This window comes from Pyxicephalus adspersus, chromosome 6 (assembly GCF_032062135.1).
Source record: "Pyxicephalus adspersus chromosome 6, UCB_Pads_2.0, whole genome shotgun sequence".
In the NCBI taxonomy this organism is placed as follows: Eukaryota; Metazoa; Chordata; class Amphibia; order Anura; family Pyxicephalidae; genus Pyxicephalus; species Pyxicephalus adspersus.
Genome location: NC_092863.1, coordinates 100,615,273 through 100,638,304, shown reverse-complemented (window position 1 = coordinate 100,638,304; position 23,032 = coordinate 100,615,273). Strand labels below are relative to the sequence as shown.

General features: G+C 38.6%; 1 protein-coding gene across 2 annotated transcripts in view; it reads left to right on the top strand.

The window, feature by feature from the left end:
- Nucleotides 1–21,072, top strand: part of SETBP1 (SET binding protein 1) — a 129,823-nt gene extending 108,751 nt beyond the window's left edge. For both annotated transcript variants that reach the window (XM_072413515.1, XM_072413516.1), the window contains 2 exons: nt 10,698–10,856; nt 14,631–21,072. In XM_072413515.1, coding sequence (XP_072269616.1) covers nt 10,698–10,856; nt 14,631–15,106 — 635 coding nt within the window. In that variant the 3' untranslated portion in view covers nt 15,107–21,072. The remainder of the gene's footprint in view (nt 1–10,697; nt 10,857–14,630) is intronic.
- Nucleotides 21,073–23,032: the final 1,960 nt, after the last annotated feature.

Sequence of the window (23,032 nt, the reverse complement as noted above, 5' to 3'; positions counted from 1 at the left end):
TTTTATGCTACACGCTTGTAAGGGATGATTTATAGAAGAATTATTATTATTCTCACTAACATAATTATCACAATGGCGAATGAATCTTCTCGGGTCTCTAGCACGCCAGATGCGGACAGCTTTAAGCTCTTCGGTAAATACTGGAACGGCTGAAGCCTCCTCGCAGTTTGTGCCCTTGTGTGACATCGGGTTACAGCGCGCTGCACAATGTTTTCTCTGTCACACAGAATGCTGTTATTTCCCTTCTTAGCCAAAAGCTTCCCAGAGGCCAAATAAATCTTCTGCAGTTTAATATTTTTGCTCGGCCTTGAACCGTAGCTGTCTATCATATATAATTTTTTTTATTTCCCAAAATGGCAGCTGGATCTTTTTTTTTTCCTCTCTGTCATATTTGCCTTTCCCAGTCTTACATTCAGTATATCTCTTCTGTATGACTACAAATTATTGTCTCAGGGTTGTGTTAGTCATGGGAACATGGTCTAGGCGTTCTAAATGAATTCTTTTATGGGGCTTTGATAACTGATGGTTTAAATGAGCTCATTACTAAGTGCAGAAAACTTACCACAGCTTCAACTTTGTGACAACTTTGGCCTTGTTATCTAGCAATGTGTTAGTATGCTTCCAATACCTAAAATTAGCAGGCAATTATAATGGACAACTCATCAATAATTATCATTAGTCTAATAGTGGTGTATGAGGGCTGTGTATGTACAGTGTAGCCTGGTATTGGCCTCCTGCAGTCCCTGCACAGCCAGGCTGGAGGGTGATAGGAAGAAGAAGCATGAGGAGCCTGGAGGATCTGTTCATGTTCTAAAAAAACATGCAAAGTTGAATGACTCAGAAATTAGCTCATCACTGTCATGCTTCTTATATCAATGTCCATTCACAAGGCAGAGCAGGTGCAAAACCACCTGAGTCTAGATCAGGGCTTTCCAACTCCAGCCCTTAAATGCTAAGATCTACACACATTTTTAAGTTTACTTTTATTTAGTAAATTGTAGTTTATATGTAAATTCTGGCTTGTTTGTGGCCCTCAAATACTGGAGTTGGACGGCCCTGTATTTGGGATATAGAGGTGAATAATGGACTGGGGGCCATCAGAGGACATTCAGCTGCAGATACATGTACTGCAAAGTAATTTCTGAACTGACGTTTATCTTTTTAAAAATGTTATCAGGTAAATAACTAACTTATTTTTCTTGGGGTTTTGCTTTAAGTGCTTGTTAAATACTGTCTGTGAATTGTGTGTTGTTAACGGTCCCTCTGATTATATACCAATTGTTTTCTAATCTACTGAATGTACCTCTTTGTCTACCATATTAAATTCCTCCTTTTAAGTAGAAGACAGACAGCACCTTGTTATCAATGGTTCCTGGCAGTTATTAATTGTGTAAAATATTGTCAACACTTCCTTTACTTCCTGTACTAGAGATTTATTAGGAAGTCAGCAGAAATTTCCATAAAGTGAAGAAGTCCCACTGTAATTGTCACTGGAAACTTTGTTCCCATTGGATCAGTTTCTCAACCTTTTAAACATGAAGAACACCTTGAGATAAGTTTTTCAGGTGTTTAGGGAACCCCTGCTATAAATACTATATACACATCTTTCACTGTATTAGCCTAGCGGTCAGAAGGAAAAATGCCTCTTATAGTACTAATCAAGGGATATAATGTCACCCTTACAGATAGCCAAAATGATCATTGGTGTCACTTAAACTGACCTGAGAGAAATAAGCAATTCATGGCTCAAGGAACCTTTAGCACCTTCTGGAGGAACCCTGCTTGATAAACACTGCAATTTACCTTTACCTCTGGAACAAATCTAAAGTTTGTGATTTACTCTTAATTCCAGTCCAGGTGAAAATAGTCACCAAGTCAGATAGAGAGCAGATAAAAACTTGAGTATTGAAACTAGAGGTGTTAAAATGTACTTCGGGTCAGAACCATAAGTAAATAAAGAAAACCTTGACAAAGTCAGATAACTCCAGGTCATGCTTTCAGATGCATTCATCAGAACATGAATCAAGATGTCAGGTCCAGAAAACATTTAACTGGAGGGTTTCTTTACTTATGGGTTGGATTGCCCCAGAAGGAAAAGAATCTCTCCAAACTAGCTTCAGATTAAATCGAGTCATGAAGAAACATTGTGTCCTGGTGGACAAAGAGAACTTCTTGAGATCTCATTGAAGCCACCTAGTTTCTTAAGTATCAGAAGATCCCTTAGGCCTAAAGGTAGAGTGTCTTCGGTTGTCCAAGAACATTCTCGTGGATCTTTATCTGCTGCCAGATGAGAATAGGCCAGGATCTCCCTAGAGCAAATCTTTAAAGTGGTAACACTTTTCAGACACCACAAGTCGGTTGTCCTTCCAGACCTTTGGCAGGATTGCATTACAGGAAGTGATCCAACCATAAATTTTACTTCTAGCCTTCCTGGAAGATGACCAGGGAGATTCAGAGTGAGTGGTGCCAGTAAATTCTTTTCCAGGGGCCTCCTAGTGCAATTTATATTTATTCCCTTTCCTTCTTCAGTTTTCCACTCACTCGTGGTTGAAGAAAACTGTTGTTAAATTTTTTCTTGTTTTTCCTGCTACAGAGAAACCCAACTTTTGACCCAAACCATTTTTTTTTTGGGGGGGGGGGGATTTTGTTATGAAATTCCTGGATAGAGATTTGTCAAGCTAGCTCTAAATGTATGGGGTACGGCAGACTTCAGTAGACCTGTGCTATATGGAATCATGGATAAGGGAAATATGGGGGTTACATTTCAGAACTTTCTTAATGATGGAAGACTGGTAAAAAAAGGGTTTAGGTTTACCAATAAATTTTAGGCCCCAAAAAAGCCTAATATTATGTAGGGCCCAAACACATCATGACTTGTCAAGGCATGGAATCCACAAGGTTGCAAGTGTGTGTGTATGGGCGGGGCTGTAATTTGAATAGTTACAATGCCAAGTCACTCGACTCGGCTGTTTCTGTCCACAGCACAACCTATTGCCTCCTAGTGTTGCTTCTTCTTCTGTTTTATAAGGCTGATACCACGTCAAACACAGAAACCTACACTGCTTGACTTATGATTTATTAATTAATACATTGCTGAATTTGTATTATTTTTATCTTTTAGCTTTGAATAAACAAAATGTGTTTCAGGAAATATTTGAAAGGCCAGACAATGGGAAACTTAGGAATTTATTGAGTACTAAGACAGTTTTGCTCGCGCTTGGCTGAAATTTATGGCCGGACAATAACCTGTCCCTGGAAATTATTTTAAAACGTTGTCAACTATGACCGTAATATAATGATGAACATTAAACTCCATTTCTTAACCCAAACCCTGGTCTTCCATTACGTTTAATTCCATCCACTCCATAAAAACCTTATCTGTCGAGTTTCTCTTTAATTAGTCTTTGCGGCTATAAAATACAATCCTTAGTGCTGACCCCTGCACGTATTTATTCTCTATCTCGTTCCACTTGTACGTATTAGTCAGACATTGTTTATTGCTGTTCCCCCCATCTCTCCGAGGAATATGATTCACACGTTTGCAGATTTATTTGAGCAAAACGCAATAAATATACAGCTTCAATTTTCCCTGCTGGAGCTCTGCCAGGATTTTTAATGAATCCGGCCTGTGCTATTGAAGTGGTCTAGAATCTCCAAAGCTCTAGGCTCTGTTAGATTATACACATACTCTCGCTCTCCTCACCCCCACCATCCCTCCTCCCTTCGCTTTTCCTTCCCCATGGACCGTATGAGTCACACACCAGTGAGGTTTATTTTTCAGACTTGGCTCTGGTTAGAATTAGGAAGAACCTTGTTATAACTAAAGCAGAAGAAGGCCTCTTTCTCTCTCTCTCTCATCCGAGTAGGCCGCAGCTTCATCCGTGCAGGAATTTGGCGGCTGGGCCTGTAATAAGATGACCCACGCTTTTTTTTTGTATAAAACATTAACCTTATTGCCAAATCTCCTGACCCGTAAATGGCTGAGGTTTTAATCGCCACACCTAGAATAGCGCTGGTGAAATTGCAATGAGCATTCACCGGCCTTGTGAAGATTTAAATGATATTTTACCTACCAAGCAACTGTTAAAGGAGACTTTGCACTTTATTCAAAGCCTGCTTCTTGTAGTTTAGTAGTCCTTGCTTGAATGTGGAATTATTGAAACCCTTTGCTGATGAAGCTCTTTATGTACTTGCCCATTCGTTGGGTCTGCAACATTGACCTACTTGAGCATTTTTATGAATTCTGCTAAGAGTCGAAAATGATGTTGAGCATATATTATAATTCATGAACTTGGCCATGACCTGGCTAACCACCAGTTGGGGTTTGGTCACCATTCAATCCAATAGGAAATTTGGACCCAACGCCTCCATCAGGGGGGCAAGGGGTACTTCTGTATTCAGCCCTAATCAAAAGGACTTGAGCTTTGCAACACTGGAGTTTTTAAACCTGAGGGAGTGAGTCCAGGGGTTTTTGATAGTGGCGCTGGGGTGGACCCTTATCTGTTGCCATGGACTATTGAATAGCAAGCACATTTTTTGTTACCTTAGTTCTAGGTGTATGTGCAGAGCATATCATTAAAATCCGTGTTTTGGTACTTTTGCTTGAATTTCTTAAAAACTTTATTTCCCTATTTCTAGTCTTTGTTCAGTCTTCTCTCGTTGTACTCCCTCGTTCTACAGCAAAGTGCACAGTATGTCCCGTGTAATGTGCTTCTAACAGCAGCGTGTGTTATGTAACCTGCAATATTAATAGTAAGTTATTGCTGCATGTTGCGGTGTGGCAGGTTGTTTAACACTTGGCTTATAGGACAAGATGTTCTCCAGGCAGTCAAGATAATTACACCCTGGAAACTGTCAGAATAGCACAACCTACAGACACCCATCTAATTAATACATCAAGTAGTGCAAGACTAGCAACTTTCTTGGCATGCTGGTAAATATCTTGAAAGCAATCTTCGGCCAACAAAGTGCTAACCTTTGTGCACAGGCCAATTTTGGACAGCAAAAAAAGTAGATGTAAACCCTTTCAGCATGACATTTATTTTACTCAACACTTTGTGTTATATACAAATATTTTCTCCTCGTTTTTTCGAACCTTTGTATCTCCGTAATGCTGAATTCTTGGACTGTTTGCTCCCAAGTGCATGCATAGTATTTCTTACGGTGGGTTTAGCTGCATAGTATTTCTCATGGTGGGTTTCATATTTTACCGATGGACACAGGTCAAGATAATCCCTGTATAAAGTGCCCTCTAGTGGTTTCCTAATAAGAATATATGAAAAGCTTCAGTTGTCAGTGGTTGTTTGTCTGACTGCTGAGGGTAAAAAGGAAAGCATCCCTGTCAGGCTTCCAGATTTCATTGAAGACATAGAACATGATGGAAGTTTAGTCCACTGTACCCAACCCCATGAAAACCACTTTGGGTGCATTTGCTGAAAAGTCATACTAAACCAATTATGGGTCCAGGGCAGGGATCATTTTCCTGTTCATTGGTTTTGCGAAACCTGATGGAGAAATTTTCCATTTGTGTTATATATGCAAGTCAAACATAATGGGCAGGTTGGCTTACCCATTATGGAGTTTGATCTTCAACTGCACGGCATGGAAAAAATGTTCTCCAAACTTTTGTTGTGTCCCCTAAAAAGAACACTTGATAACTGTAGTTCAACATCCCTTGGTCATTATCGTAAAAGAACAGTGGGCAGCATCTAAGCCCCTGTAATGTTTTTTTTAGTTATTTCCTCCATTCCCCATGCATCCTATTTAGTGAAAAATGTAACTGAGACAGAATGTGGAGAGAAATCAAAAGGGACCATTGATGTAACATTTTCTCCTCAATAATAAAATTGCTAAGTTAGCTCTCAGCTGCTCTTCCTTTTGCTTCTTTTTGGGTATGTTTAGTGATCAGGGGCAATGAAAGTTCAATGTGAGTTACTAAAGGTCTAAGTAACACATGGCTGTGAGCTCCCAGGACTAATCGGTTATGATCGGCCCAGCACATGGTGCAAGTCACATGTTCTTCCATACCTAGGAAACTTTTGCTCTGCCCCCGTAAAATGTCAAGCATAGGTGTTATGGTGGGTCTTTGTCAGACCAGCTATTGCAAATCTCCCATCCGTGGTCATTCCTGTCTGCAGTGGGCCTGTGTTCTGATTAAATAGTGTCTCCAGTTCACACTAAAAGCTTGTTACAGTCCACAAATGGCTTTCTCGTCCCGCGTGTCTGGAAATTAGGTTCATTTTACCCAGCGTTGATCAACTGATGTCCTAAACACCATTTATCTTCTCACACATTATCTGCTGCATTAGTCTTACCATGGCCGTGATCTCTCCATCCAATTGACAATATAAAGTGGCTAAGTAAAAGCCTTTTTCTAAGTGATCGTTGCTTAGCGGAATGCTCTCCCTCAAGGCCAGTCTGGTCCCTTTAAGTAGCATCAGGAAACCTCTGGCAGAGAGATAATTGAACTCTTATGCTGGCCAGGGAGATCTGTTTTGTTTCAGATTTGATTTGTAACATGAAATAAATGTACCAAGAATAGCACGATATAAGGGTGCAACTGATTGGCCCTTTTTATACAGACTGCTTTAGTAGGCCCTTCTATATATTTTATAATACTGGTTTTATTGCTCTTCAGTGCTCCTGATCAATAATATACCATCAAATAACAAATTTATAGTTAACACAATCACATTTGAACCCATTTAACATTGTTGGAAGGTATAGTAGGCTGCTAAGGTGATAGAATTGGCCAAGGCTGGCAACACTGTTGGGTTTTCAGTGCAGACAACTACATTTAGATCACAGGATTTCTGGCATCAGCCATTTTTCTGTAATTGCAACATTTTTGAAAAGAGAAAACAAGGAAACGTGCATGTATTGAAGCAATAGAGAAATTTTTGCAATGGGCACTGTAACCCAGCCATCTGTACATATTGGTAACGCAAATATTTTATGCTGTTTTCAGTCCACACAACTTAATCTTTTTATTACTGAGCCATTTCATTTATAGATTTAAGCAAATCACCAGAGGATAGCTGTCCATAAAGAGGAGCAGGATCCAGGTGGCAAAATCAGATTCATCCTATAGAAAGAGGATGTTGGGAGTTGTGCGGTTAATATGCGTCTCCATTTTGTGGTGCAATCCAATGTTGAAGCTGAATTTTATCAGTATTAGGCGGAGCGGTGTGCCTCTGGACATGCTGAAATTGATCATTCTGGTGGAAGGAGCTCAGTGGGTTTATTAACTGGGAGTTTATCACTATCGCTCAGCTGATCTAATTCCTGGGAGCTTTCAGAGCTATCATCAGCCCTTTAGTTCTTCTAAGTGAGTGACTCCAGATAGGGAAACGGTGGGGTGGGGGGTAGATGCCGGCTTAGTAATGACTCGTACAACTTACGATAACTGGGTGCAAACAACCCGCACTTGTGTTATAAGTACTGCCATCTGTTCACACACTTAAGTATTGGTCCAAAGGGAGGGAACCCCAATGGGGGTCATTAAAATCCTTCTTTTGACAGTAAATTACATTATGTAATGACTCATTTACCTGCTCCATGAGCTCTTCTCCATTATGCCTGCTAGAATTCTGGTTTACATCAAAGTAGGCCCATACTTTGACCCTCAGAACTACGCAACATGCTGCTCCCTTCCACTGCTGAACCTTTCTTTAATCCCATTTGCACCATTGTCTGGTAGTGCAAAGTCAACCACCCAATACTTTAAGGTATGGATGGATCATGTAGCTCTTTTTTCCTTTCTCCCATGATGCAGCCCTGGGTCCCTAATCTGCCAATTAACAGGCCGTAGTAGTGACACATGGGCTTTGATGCAAGAACAGAATGGTGGGGGGGACAGTGCAAGGAGGTCAAGTACCAGTATCCATAAAGGAGAAGGGGCAACTGCATAGGCAACTGTGGTGCTGCTTCTGCTGCAGTTGTTTCCTCGGACACTGACCATAGGAGAATTGGGCATTGTCCTTATAATGGGCATTTATTATCCTTACTACAGGGGGAAAATAGGAATTGTTAAATTAAGAATATATTTGAGGGAGGGGCAAGTTACATACATTTTTTGAGCATCTCCCCACAGCTTCGTTGGCAGCCTATAAAAGATATCTTTATTGCTTTATTACAAGAATTTGTCTCCAAGTTCAGAAAGATTAATGAATATTAAATGAATTATCCAGACCTTGTGCCTTTTCCATAATCTTGCCATTTTGAAAGATAAGTTTGCCTTTCTCGGGCATGAGGTCTTCAATCGAACTGCGCTTGTAAAGTAACCTTTTTTATCTCACTCGCTGCTCTCTTATTCAGATATTCTTAACAAATTACAGAAGGTGTCAAGTTCAGTAAATCATTTCCATAAGTCCATCTGTACATGTGCAGTGAAAGGTTTATGAAGAGTCCTAATGTGACCCACTGTATAAGGTGCTAAATACTCCGCTCCTGACCTTCTGTCGATGAACTCTTGCACAGAGCTTGTTAGGTGTCAAATGATGTTAATCAGAAAGGTAGGAAAAAAAGCCTAGAAGTAGAGCATTGTTCAGCTGATGATTTTGGGCTTTTGTGTTGTTGGGCAGCTTGTGACACTGCCGCTCGTGGTGTTGGGTTATTGTGCACATCTTGGGGGTATTGTTCAAGTTAGACCTTGGGGTATGGTATTATTCATGGCGTTTTTCAGCTATTGGTGTTGAGGTATGGTACAACTCATGACCCTGGGGTATGGTATTTTTGATTGCATTGTTCAGCTCTTGGTTTTGAATTATGGTACAACTCATGACCTTGGGGTATGGTATTTTTTGGCATTGTTCAGCTCATGATGTTGAGGTATGGTACATCTAATGACTTTGGGGTATGGTATTTGTATAGCATTGTTCAGCTTTTAGTGTTGAGGTATGGTAGGACTCATGACCTTGGGGAATGGTATTTTTATGGAGTTTTTCAGCTCATGGTGTGAGTTGTAGTACAACTCATGGCCTTTGGGTATGATATTGGTGTTGGTACGTTCGGAAATCTCTACAACCCAGGTCTTTAAGTATCCTATAAACTTTCTATTGTTCCAAGTGTCCTATCTACTCTACCAGACCTCTCACCCATTATGGGTTTCACTCTACTATTCAAAGATCTTCATTATAAGGAAAGACCATCATTTTCCATTTCTCTCTTCTGTCTGAATACAACATGTGGGGAGGTGAGGAGTCTGGCATGGTGGTTAATATGCCTATATGCATGAGTTTTTGCTGTTTGATTACTTAAAGATGAGGAGGATAGAATGAACCCTATAGCTGTCCTTCACCCACAAAGTGATCCTGGTTTATAGAGCCAAAGAAAGCCTGGAATGGTGCAGCTCGGCTGTGGGCTTGTGTACTTGATGAGCAGGTTAGGTTGACATTGGTCAACCGATAGTTTTGCTCCAGCGTATTATGAATAATTTGAGAAATTGCAAGACAAGCAATAAATAGGCTCGGGGCACTGCTTCTCCTGCCATCACTTCATTTTATTGTTGAAGGAACCATTTTGCACCTCCGCCCCCTCATGTAGTTCATTGTCATTGACCTGAAATGGGCTTTCTTATGAAACAACAACATCCTCCCTTTCTCAAGGGGCCAAAAATCAGTTTACTCCCTGACCTGCGGCGTCTTTTCTAGTCGGAAGCACAGCTGTCAGACGCTGCGGCCTGTCATCGAATCTGATTTGGTAGTAGTTTAACCTTGAACCCGGTCTCCCTGGTAACAAAAGGCAGGCCCTTAATTTCCACCCACCAGGTCTCTGGGTGATAATTCAGGGCTGAAGAGTCTCTGAAGAGGTTTTGTTTAATGGGTTAAAACACAAACATCGATTTTTAACTCTGGCTCATCCTGCACTTCAGTTGGTTAAACATTTCAGATGTCTCCTACAATCTTAAGTATCCTACAAATTTGCATCAAGGGGAGCTCTATCACTCGGCATTATGATGATTTATTGCATAATGCGGTGTTTATATGAAAATTTGGTGCCGGAACAGAGCACGCTTTTAATGTAAATATTCAATGAAAGGTATTTTCTTGCAAAATAAACACTTATTGGTGGTTTAAATTATGTGAATTCGATTTACCAACTGAGGGCTAAGACAGACTGATAAAGCTGAATTTTGAAGTGCATCTTTTGGTAAATAAATAAAATCAAATATAATACAGTGACCCTAGTAATACAATCCCACATAACATAGTTTCATTACTGGTTGATTCTTCCTGTAGATGTATATTTTTTTCTTTCTTTACCAGGCCAAGTTGTCTAATGACTGTTGCCAAGGGAAAACTAATACGTTGCTAGCTGCTGTTAAGTTTCAATAAGTTGTCCCTTGCATCTACGTGGGGACTGCTACCCTCTGTGTGAGAGCCGTGGTCCTCGTTTGTATCGGAGGGGAAGTTTAAGATTTTATTGTAGCTTTTTAAAAAAAAAAATGCATTCATGCATTGAGGCTTTGCCTTAGCTAAAAGACAAAACAGGGCTTCTTCTCCCATGGAGGCAAGCAAAGGCAAGGGACGGAAAGGAAATATCAGCTTTAAAGTTGTATTTTTCGTTGTCACAAATTTCTGTGCAAATTATACCATGAGATTTGCTTGTATGAAATTCATTACAGATTTTTATAAGGATCTTTGTGTAGTTTGTAAATATATATATATATGATCTAAAAATTTTTTTTTTCTATACAGGTTTATCAAGTATTCATCAGAAAGCTGACCAGATGTCTCAGCATAACAGAAACGAAACTACATCTTCCAACAACTTTACCAAAAGGAAGCCAGCAGCTGAATCTGCCTCCGTGCCTCCAAACCCACTCTTATCCTTCTTCTCATCATCCAACAAATCAGGTGAGTACTCCACACGCTTGCCCTGCCTCCTGTTTGTGGTGGGGGTATTTATTAGAGGACAGTTTAGGTTGCTTTGAGCTTCTGGTTTCAGTTTGGGGAAAAATGTTTCTGTTTCAGGATGGCTGTGCCACTTTACCCCTGGAATGGATCTGATCAAGATTCAAAACATTTGCTAGCAAATAGCAAATGACTTTTAGGAAATCCATTCCAGGTTTGCTGGATCAACCAGGTTCACTAATGAAAATGTATCCTCTCCAGCCTTGGAAAGCTCTCCCCCCTAGAGGTAATCCCGAGTGTGACCCGGGGTGGATTTTATCTGCAAATAGCGGTAATCCTCAGTCACACTCGAAGTAGCTTTACCTAAAAAAAAAACCCCACTTACCTTGCTTAATTGTCGTCCCCCGTTGTCCTGCTGGTCCCTGCAGGTCCTGGGGACACATCCGTCTTCTTCGATCTCCAGCCGGGGACTGCAGAGACAGTCTCCGGGGTTTCCCGGTGATGTGGGATGTGGGAGCATGCGTCGGTGTGGACGGGTGGATCATCGGGAAATTTAAATATTTTGTAATGGAATCAACACAAAATAGCGGTATTGAGTTCAATTCATATAAAATAGAAATTCATATATATATATATATATATATATATATATATATATATATATATATATATATATAGAAATTTTCATATATATATATATATAATTATTTTACATGTTTTAACTATTTTTTTTAACAGATTTTTGTGTTTTTTTTATTTAAAGTTTATTAATAAATGTATAAAATGTATTAAATATTGGACATATTTTGGTGCGTTATGCCTAAGAATTATAGCCTACAATGTAAAATAAATTTCCATGCAAAAAAATTTAACGCTTTTTGCATGGAAATTCAGACAGAATTCGAATGCTAGGGGGGTTAATAAATCAGGCCCAATGCTCTTCTGTGCAGATAGATCATGACTGGTTGGAAGTGTCTACAGGGTGATCTGGCTCCAAGGAGGAGGTATGCAAATATTAAAATGGGTTGATAGATGAATGTCACTAAGAAGTATGGTTTTAATCTGAAAACTCAAAAATGTGTGTTCAAAACTTATTGGCATTTATGCATGACCTGGTTATTAAACATACAGATTGCCCTGACGGTGTTCTGATCCACTGTTTTCTGCAGCTCAGGTGATCCGCTTATTGTCACACAGTTGTCTGCATCCTTGCGTGACTGCAACTATTGATGCCAGAATATGAGCTTTACATCCAGGCAATCCGCATTCTTTTGAATGCATTTAGCAATTGCCGTTTATTTTTTCTGGTATTGACAGGCCCACTTTGGTGCACCCTTATGTTTCAAAAATCACAATCTGTGTCCTCAGATTTCCATTAATTGTTCCAATGCTAAATTAACTGCATTGTAAATGGCTGTTGAATTCAGAGTTTGTTTTATTTTAGTTCCCATTTCATTTGAACATCATAGCAACCTGTAATAATCCCAAAAAATGAGAGACCCAATATACTGCAAAGTAAAAAAAAAAAACATTAATATTACCAAAAACATAAAGATTGTTTCCAGAACTGTTGAACTTTGGCCTTGCAAAGCCTGCATTCACTACAGACTCCAATGAAATAACGGGATATCTGCTGTCCAGATGTTAAGATAATTTAGAGAGTATGCAAAAAAAAAAAAAACTATTAATGGAAAAATTAGTCTGCACCATGAGTTTCCTGTAACTAAAGAGAACCTCTACGAAAACGTCTTCCTTGGGATGACTGCTAAGATGGGGGCCCAGATGTTGCTAAAAAAAAATCAATTTGCCCCGAGGAAAAACTAAACTGATAAACTGTATAATGAGTTTTGAGTAATTAAGACCAAGATTTAATATTTAAACATGCTGCACGCCGGTCTGACTGCCCTCTGTGCTGTATAAACATAGGTGCATGAGCCAACATATGGAAAATATAAATTGTGTTTTAAATGATGAGGAGATGTGTGGAAGCATTGTATGTTTACACAAGATGGCTCTTCCTTGTTATGATGCAGTTTGTATAATCTCCGCATACGAAGGAAACACAGCATAACATGCCCAGAGGCACGACATGGCACTTGGAAGAGCTGACCGTTAAACAATTGTTCTAATTGTTGGTTAAGTAAACCTGATATCTTGTATTATCCAGCGGTATTCTGGTTTCTTTCAGGACAGGTTTTACAACTAAATTGACCTTTTCATGAACAGATCCCTCAGGAACAATATTAATAAAAAATATTATTATTATTTTAATAGTAATAAACAGGATTTATATAGCGCTAACATATTACACAGCGCTATACATTCAATAAAGGTTGCAAATCACAGACAGATGCAGACAGTGACACAGGAGGAGTAGAGGACCCTGCCCCAAAAAGCTTACTATCTAAGAGGTGGGGGAAGTATCACACAATAGGAGGGGAGATAAGGAATGGTGGGTGAGTAGTGAGGATTTTAAGAGACCGAAGAAGACGGGTAGGCAAGTTTGAAAAAATGGGCACTCTTTTAAATGAGCACTCAGGAGGAGCAAGCTGACTAGGATGAGGATGACCATTCCAGAGAATCGGGGCAGTTCTAGAAAAGTCTTGGAGCTGTGCATGTGATGAGGTTATGAGTGAGGATGTCATTAGTAGGTCATTAGAGGAGAAAAGAGAGTGGCTAAAGCAGTATTTTTCTACAAGGTCAGAAAGGTAAATGTACCCATTATCATGAAAAAGCCATACTTAAGTTCCAATCCAGTTACTTTGCCTAGACTTATGCTATAAAGGTCATTTCAGACCCATGGTAAGCAACATAATTATGGCATTGGTTAAACCACCTACATTCCAGTGATTGGGAGTGGTTGGGAATTCCAGATTCCAGTGCTGCTCCTGCAAAAGACACAATTGCTGTTGAAAAAAATGTACTGCAGCTGTCTGTAAAAGTTTTTACCTGTAGTGCATTTTTCTGCTCCAGGGCGCACCGCAAACAAAGATCACCCAACCATGCAATTTTCCACCACAGGTGTGAAAAGGTCCTAAGTCTGCAATGGCAGGATGAAACATTTTCTCAGCCACCTTTCCTTCAGTATTTCTTCCAATGATTAGACTTTACATTGTAACTTCATAACAATTAACATGGTGATCTATGCCAGGTTTTTGTAAACAGGTCCAATAACATGGACCAAGAATGCACCAGGAATTGGCATCTGTGAGCCAACTCCACAGACGTAAAAGTATATTATGACCCTGGATGATGACTGAGCCTAGATGGCTTGGTCCTCCTAACACGTAAAACAGAAAAAAAGTATTGTTGGAGCGCTGAAACATCTTTTAGGGGTACGAAGTGTATGCTGAACATTAGTTAGCATGTACTTGACATGCATCTAACTAGGTTAACCCAACCTCCAGTACATTTCTGGGATGAGGGTGAGAAGTGGAGCACCACCATTTACAGATGTCATGGAGGTCATGCAAACCTAATGCAGATAGTTTTACCATAGCACTGAACTGATGGCCCACATGCCGCAAGAGCATAGTGCAGGCCTGTACAACTTCAGCCCTTGAGGGCCCACCCACCCATTCTTTTTGTATTTCTGTAAATAACTGAATTTAGTAATGTATGGTTTACAGAACATAATTCTAATTATGAATATGGGGCCCCGTTTGTTGCCTTCAAGGGCTAGATTTGGATATCCATGCTATAGTGCTCACAACTAAGACACATATGTTGAGCTTATGGGTTGATTTATGTTTTTTTTTTTTCTTCCTCTTTTACCAGCCAATGCGTCTCTTCGGAACCGCTTCAAACGCTGTGAGATTGAAGCCATCCAGTCTGAGGTGAGAAAAATGTGCAACTACAATAAAATCCTATCCACCAAAAAGAATATGGATCACGTGAACAAAATCCTAAAGGCCAAGAGGTTACAGAGACAATCCAAGACCGGCAATAACTTTGTGAAGAAGAAGCGAGGCCGCCCCAGGAAACAGCCAATCTTGTTCGATGACGACTCAAGAGACCAAATGCCCATCCTGGAAAAATGTGTTGACCTCCCCAACAAGCGAGGTCAAAAATTCAGCTCCCAGGAGAACTGTCAGGATTCGGTAATGGACACCATTGAAGCTGTCATACATATGGCCAGAGAAACCCAAAATTCTCGCATGCAGAGAAACGGGAAACGGAGACTCATCGAGGAGGAGGAAATAAAGGCAAAGCGGCATCGAAAGAGACGAGGGGAATGTGAGATTTCACCTTAATATGGGTCATATTTAAGTTGATAATCAGGCTGACCATAGACTTAAAAGGTGTAGAAGAACCTCTAATTGAGGCTAAAACACCCAATCCTTTTGTTCTTTTCTTTTTTTTTTAAACTTTACAAGATGACAGCTTTTTACAGTGGATTTTGTACGGCTCTTGACTCGACTTCAAACCTGTATTTTCATTCTATGTCATATGTTATGTTGTCAGTAGAAAAATGACAACTTGTTTTGGATGTGGGTTTTTGTTCCAGGGTACTGAAGTAGGCCTCTGAGCTCTGGTGGAAGGTCGGCCCTTACTGGAAAGTTGCAATCCCTTAATTTTCACTCATAGAATAAACGGTTTCTGATGGCCAGTGACAATGGGGAAAAAGAAAAGCTATCTGTATATAAAGAGGATCTTACTTATATTATAACTCACATCTATGGCTCAGGTTATAATATAGATAGGGTTCACTTTAAACTGTCAATCTTTCCATATTAGAACACACTGTGTTTTTTAACCTCCCCCTCCTCATTTGTTAGATTATTGACACAGATTTACATGTATTTCACACTACATGTAGACATCGATGTGTATGAAATTTGTGTGTTGGTTAATAACAACATATATGTATCTTATAATATGATACCGTGCATGGAATCTCGACACAAAGTGGTTTCAGCTGGACCATGTGTCCCTTCATGAATAGGCCTTTTGTTTTATATTTTTACATTTCTTTAATATAAGATGTTGAATGATCTAAAATCTAGAAACCTTCATTCAAGTATATCATTAGAAAATCAATTTATCTGAATGTTTATCCAGTATGTAACCTTGAAGGTTTTTCTTTTGCAGTGCTTACACAGTTTTTCTTTTCCATAATTTGATGCCTTCTCTTGATATTTGGATGGTATACATAATGGTAGCAAATTAGCTTCAGCCTGCAAATATTTTGGCTTGGTTATAAAGAAAACTCTAGTCTGTATTCAACAATCTCTAGTTTTGTATTTGTCTGTCGTTCAGGTTCACAAAAATGGATGATATGCTTTGACCTTGATGTCAATCCTACATTCTTCATGTTTGACTTTTTAGCGTTTGTGTTGGCTTTTAAGTTTAATTGCTCGACGGCTAGGTAATTTTTGATGAAACACAACGTAAAGCCACAAGATTTCCAGTTCCAAAATCTGGATACCAGAAACGTAACTGGTACCGCAACCATCTCCAACTAAGACAAGGACTAGGCCAAGCAACCCACCACAGTTGCCATGTTGTCAGATATAAAAAGTAACACAGCTATGAAAAGATATATTTTGGGCAAGTTTGGGATATTTCTGTTAATGAAAACAATAGTTTATAAGGAACATCATATAAAGTTGTGGACCGACAGTAGTTTGTTACAATATAACAAGTGTTCTTACAGTTCATAGGATTTACCTTCTTCAGATGCCTATGCTTAATGTGACTCTGCCGATAGGTATTAAGGTCAGCAATGGCCATCAACCCACTCAATGACCTTGTAGACCTTCAAGACTTCTTGATACTCTCCGAAGGTTGCTCTTCACCAAGAGTGTCCTCTCCTTCCCTGTCCTGCTCTACCTTACACTCAAATTATTATTTGGCCTATCAATATATTTGGCTATAATCAATTGGAGCCTGAGGGTGAGGACGGGCAAGGTTTGACACTGCCACCAAGTGCCGAAGCTACCCCTAATCATAGTGGTCCAGCGGTGCTGGATGCAAACTACTTATGGCGTCTTGGTTAAAGTGATAGAGTAACCTTAAGGAGAAGCAGTTATATTTGAGTTGATGCAGGAATTGGAATATTCAGTGTTCCGTATAGAGCTCTATTATAATAATATGAGTATGACTCAAACTTCAGTCCTACCTGAGAGGCCCCTTTAAGTTATGCCTAATATCATTTGTTGTCACCTAACTCCTGATTCCACATAGCGGTATAAAAAGAGCTTATGTGGTTGGGGCAATGCCAACAGCAATGGAGGCTCTGGCTCTTATCAGATGCGGGTATTAGCCTAATTCATATTGTTTATGATAAATTCAATTCTTGCACAAGCCCAAATGTGACTCGCCTTCTTTCAAGTCTTGTTGGGATGAAAGGCTGGTACCCTGCCTTAACTGACTAACTTTTTTTAATCCTTTTTTGTACATAATGTATGTGTATAACATAATCAGTTTGCATGAATGCAAACTGTCTGTGACAGCCTGTTGGTTAGACATCAACTTTTTTTTTTTAGGAGAAACAAAAGCACCTATTAAAGTGAACCAACGGTAGAGAAATTGGTAAATCAGAACTAATAAATAATAGGCAATGCCTATACCTATCTTCCTGAGCAGGCAACTAGCTTCCAGCTCCAAAGTCAGCACTTTGGCATGGCCACCCCCCCCCCCACCCCATCCTCAATGTACCATAAATGAGTATATAGAGGATTTTTAATATTATTAATCTTTAATATGTTCATTATCAAAAATCTTATTTTTTTATCAAGTAAATATAAAGTGTTAACTGTTATATCATATCTACCACTTCCATACAGGAGGTGACAATTTAAGCTCTTTATGCCAAAGTTGTGCTTAAATCAGAACTAAATCCGATGACGGTGGCACCACTTTGTTAGACTGTCCTAATCATTCAGTTTACAAAAGCCACCTAAAAGCATTCATGTAGTGCTTGGGTCATCAATGTACCTAAAATAAAGACACACTTGGCAAATGAAGGTTTTATTATTATTAATAATATTAATAAAAAACAAGAATTGATATAGCGCCAACATATTTTGCAGCGCTGTACTTTAAATAGGGGTTGAAAATGACAGATACAGACAGTGACTCAGGGGGAGAAGAGGACCCTTCCCCAAAGAGCTTAAAATCTAAATGGTGGGGAAGTATAACACAATTTAAAAAAGAGAACCCTGATTTTATTCCACACCTTGTTTTTAACTTCAGCCATATTCACCCTTCCAGTTCCTGCTATCAGTTGTCTCAAAAAATGCTCATATCCATTATAATTATATTGGCTTATTGCAGTCCAGTGGTGGAAGGTGGTAGGAACATTTTAAATAAGTCCACTGGAAATGATATCCTATTACCCAAAATGTTTGCACTTTTAAGCCTTGTACTTAAGCCCCGTACACACACCATGTGAAGGTAATGTTCAGGTTTGTCCTCAGACAGGGACCGCCTCGATTGATAAATCAGGGTGTGTATGCACTGCCTAATGCTTTCTTTTCATTTTTTGTTGGCTTTTCCTTTTTTACAGGTTTACCTTAAGCCTAAAGAAGTAAAGCATACTCTAAAATACATACATTCTATAAACTGAATAAACAGTAAGCTATACATTTAGGACAACCCGTTATCCTAAAAATCAAGATAAGAAAAGACAAAGTACAGTTTGCTTGCTATAGATTTCTAGAGCTCTATATCCAAAAAATAAAAATGATAGGCCATATTGTAAATGTTATCTGTTGTGTACATCATTGCTTTATAGGTTGTTTGGTGAATTAGTTAAATCTTCAGCCCATTTTTGCAAATATACTTTAGGATGTTTTCATGAAATGCTATGATCCTGCCTCATGTACAAAAAGCACCATATATACTCGCACTTATTACTTTTATTTTTTTTTTTTTTTTGTCCAGATCGACAGAGCATTTAAAATTTACATTTATATACATATAAAGCCGTAATCTCTTTAAAAAAATGGTTTTCTATAGAAATGAGAGACCTATTGTTTTCAAATATGTGTATCATTTCCAGTAGGTGATCATAAGGATAGTTTATTAAAGGAGTTGAGAATCATTATGGTGTCATAAACTCTGAATAATAACTTCAATTGTATAATCATATGCAAAAGAAAACAAAGCTTGATTTCCTTTTGATAGGCTAATTGAAGTTATTCTTTACCCACTCTATTATGTGAACATCTCAACTTCTTTTGTAAATTAGCCGTAATAAATCTGCTATGCTAAGTACTTTTTTTTACTAAGTGCTTTAAGTTTTTATTATATGTTTGAGAATATGGCATTAAACATTTAGCTGTTGGAGGTGTCCAATCTTTAGCCTTTGCTATCCGGGTCACTGGGTTTTCGGTTGTGTAAGAACATTATTATTATTAATATTATTGATGAGCCATGATTGATTGGCTTTGTGGCCTGATGATATTTATGTATTGCCACAAATTTAGGAAAACCCCAATGTACCTAAAAATGGTTTGCCACCACTTAGAAAAAATTCTTTTCCACTTGTTGGGTAGTTTCTTAGCTGATTCAGGCAATTTAAAAAAAAACACCTATCTCTCCTGCCATTGGTAACAATTATCAGGTGGACAACTAATAAAAGATAACCCAGCTGGAAGGATTGTAAAGGGCACCTCAAATTTTAAATCTAATTTAAATATGTTTAGTTCTTTGACGCATCAACAATAACTTGAAGTAGGCTCCCTTTAGCACTTAGTGGAGAGCCAAATGTTTTTATGGGGCCATCATGAATGCCATAGATGAATTTGCGTTGCACCTCCAAGGTCCTATTAGCTAGTATTTAATATAGAATCCACATCTTGATTTATAGTTCTACAGGACTCCTGTTGGCCCACATAGCAAAACACATGGCCTTCACATCTAACCTTGCAAGATCTTTGACCATTTCTAAGTCCAATAAGCTACCAGAAGCTATCTATGTTCCTTTGATTTTCATCAGGACCAATATGGTTATTCTTTACACACTAACAAGTCTTCACCTAAGCCACTTTCTTCAACCATACGTCTTGTTAGGATTTTTTTTTTTTTTATCTCAACAGTAAGCATGTAAATCCAACCCTCTTTTATTTCTTTCTGTGAGTACAAGCTTCACTCTAACCTAGAGAGTAGAAAAGAACATTTTCATTGTCTGTAAATAAGCATGTTGATGGTTTAAAACTAGGTTCAAACAGTGTTACTTCATTCTAGGGTTTTGCTTTGTAGGAACGAATACAAGTGTTTTGAAGGTACAATCAACTAAAAGACTGTATATCCGCCTTGTCAGATAGAAGTTAACAGCAAATTCCATACATGTCACTTTGTTACAGGCTTTTTATTGTTTTATTTTTTTTTTTGCTGTTACGGTTCAGTCCAGTTTATGTTGCATGTCCCCAAAACATCTTTTTTGATTTAAATATAACATTCAAAATTGATCTCTTGGTTATTCCAGTAATTTACTCACCGGTGACGAGTGGACTAAACCGCGGTCCCAGTTCAATTAGAAGCACACCTCACCCCCAAAATTGAGTTTCCAGATCTGCTTACATCTACACTACATGGAAGACGCTCAGTGGACACATGTATGAGCTGCCAATCCAACAATATGGGGAGCGGATATAGCCTGCTCTCGTATTGCTTTGTTTTCTAAGCTATTTCTTAAGTAATGCACATGAAATGTTATATATGTATATATTTAAGAAAAAGAAGAATGGGGCACAAAATTGTTTTTCAAGTCGTGCTGGCTAATTTTTAGTTTGTATTCATAAGTGGTTTTTAAAAGCCTTTTTTAAAAGTGTACTTGCATGTCCTACTTTGATTGTATGTAAACATATTTTAGAGCAAAAAAAATGTATTTGTATTTTATTGAATATAGAGGCAAGAAAAAAAATTGTACATTGTTTCAAATGTTCTTTTTGTAACAGTTTTTATTCATGGAGCATTTTTGTACATTGAAAAAAATGGAATTATGGAATTGCTGTTATATGATGCATAGGTACATCTAGCATGCTTTAATGTCATGCTATGTCATGATTCTAGATGTTGGTTTTTAAAACATTTTTTTTTCTAAGAGAAAGCTCAGTTTTTTTTTTCCCGCTACCAAATCAGGTTAGCAGTATAGAGCACTTAACTAAAAAATAAAAAAACAAAAAAAAAAACAACAAAAAAAATTACAAAAAAATTATCCTATTCATATGTTATTCATTGTGTGAAATTAAATGAATTCAATTCAGAATAATTTGAGTTCTGTTTTTTTTTTTAAGTTTCTATGTAGATGTTTTTATTAGAAAATATTAATTTTTTTACTTAATGAGGAACTAGACTGAAAAATAAGAAAATCACATTTAAATCCCAGGATCGTGCTGGACCTTTCCTCAACGACTCGTCCTGGAATTCTCCTCCGTCCCAGCAGCAGCATCTTCACCCTTCTTCTTCCTTCTTTTGGTTATGTCACCTGATCTTGCACTGTGCAGGTAAATCTCTTCACACCCTGAACCTTTATCAAACTAGTATTGCCTGTGGTTTCTGAAAAGCCATCTTGGTAGAGGCAGGGCTTTGCTTTATTTTATCAAACTGCCCCGTAGTGATCTGATGACGGCAGTGAGAATATTTAAAAAGCATCACACACATCACAAAACTACGGAACTAATAAATGAGAAGCAGGGAGATCCTTGCACTTCAGGTTCTCAGTTACAGGTTGCTCTCCAGCAAGAGCAGCTTTATGTGTTTTTTTTAAGTCATCGGGGACTGCAGGGTTTCTTTGCTATCAAGAAATAAGGAGGGAGAAGCAATAAGTCACAATTTGGAATGATTGTAAAGCTGTAGAAGTAGCTGTGAACCCAAAGTCATTCTTATTTTATCAAAAGTCAAAAATCAAGGTCACTTGAGTTGTACTGCATGCTCAACCACTACCATTCAGTTGTATGGAATTGGTTGTGTCACGGTTCATAGAAGGAACAAAGTTCCTAGAAGAAATGCCTGTGCAGTTGTCTTTTTTTTCTGGAGGAGGAATGGCAACACACTAAATCACACGACAAAACATTTGTCATACACTACAGAAAAACTGCCCCTGGGCAAATAACTAAGTACTCATGCCTGGTTAACCACTCAGTTTTCAACTTCCTGTCTAAAAGGCACATATGTCAAAATTACATGTCGATACTTGGCAGCCATGAGTTTGTCCTAAAAGAAATGGCCAGTGCATTAACCTTAGTCAACTCAGAGGCCTACTAAGAACTGTATTAGTCAGGTTAAAGAATGTAAGGAGCCTCTGGCTTTACATATTGGGAGATAGCAGTTCTCCACAGTATGCGTCTGGCGCGTTGAAAGACCAACCAATAGCTTGACCACATGACTGTGGCAAAACATAGCTTTGCAGACTTGCATCCCCTGACTATAACACCCCCACCCCTTTAATACCCCCGTTCCACCGTAGGCCTTTATTATAACAAAATATTAACTATTACTAATAATATATTTAACAAAAATAAATAACCAATGTAAATCTAACATCAATATAAATAGGTGTCAACACTTATTAAACACATAATAACAATAAGTTAACTGTAAATAAACCTTAAAAAAACCATTTAATAACAAGACATAACAAACATAACACTGACTCCCCAACTTCAGTTTTACTGGTTGCTGGTTGCCAACAGCACTCTATCCTCGAGGACTTCAACCGCCCCACCATAGGTCTAACCAAAATAACTCCATCATGCCACCTGCTAGCCTTACCAACCACTCAAGAGGGAGAAAGGGTGGTAAAAACTTTCCCTGCTCACTGTCTCTTCAAAACGAGCCCCCCCCACTTTCTCTTCCTTCTTTTTTAATTCTTCTGACCCCTCGTATACCTTCCCCTTCTTAACATCTTACATCTCGGTGTCCAAATGTTGAATCTAATATGTAACAGCTCAGTAATTTCAAAAGGATTACCTACATCTTTCATTGTTATCAATAGAATCCAATGTGTCTTACTTTCTTCTCAATCTAAAGGGTGTGGTGGACTGGGTAAAATAATACAGCATTCCTCCTGCTATGCAGAAGTCCAGGACATAATTTTACAAACTACTTATCCCGTCACTCTTTTAAATACTCTGCCACAGTCACTGTGCATGATAGAACACATCCCTGGCATTTTTGTTGCATGATTTTTATCTGTACAATAACACAGATTACCTAGCTACACAACACCA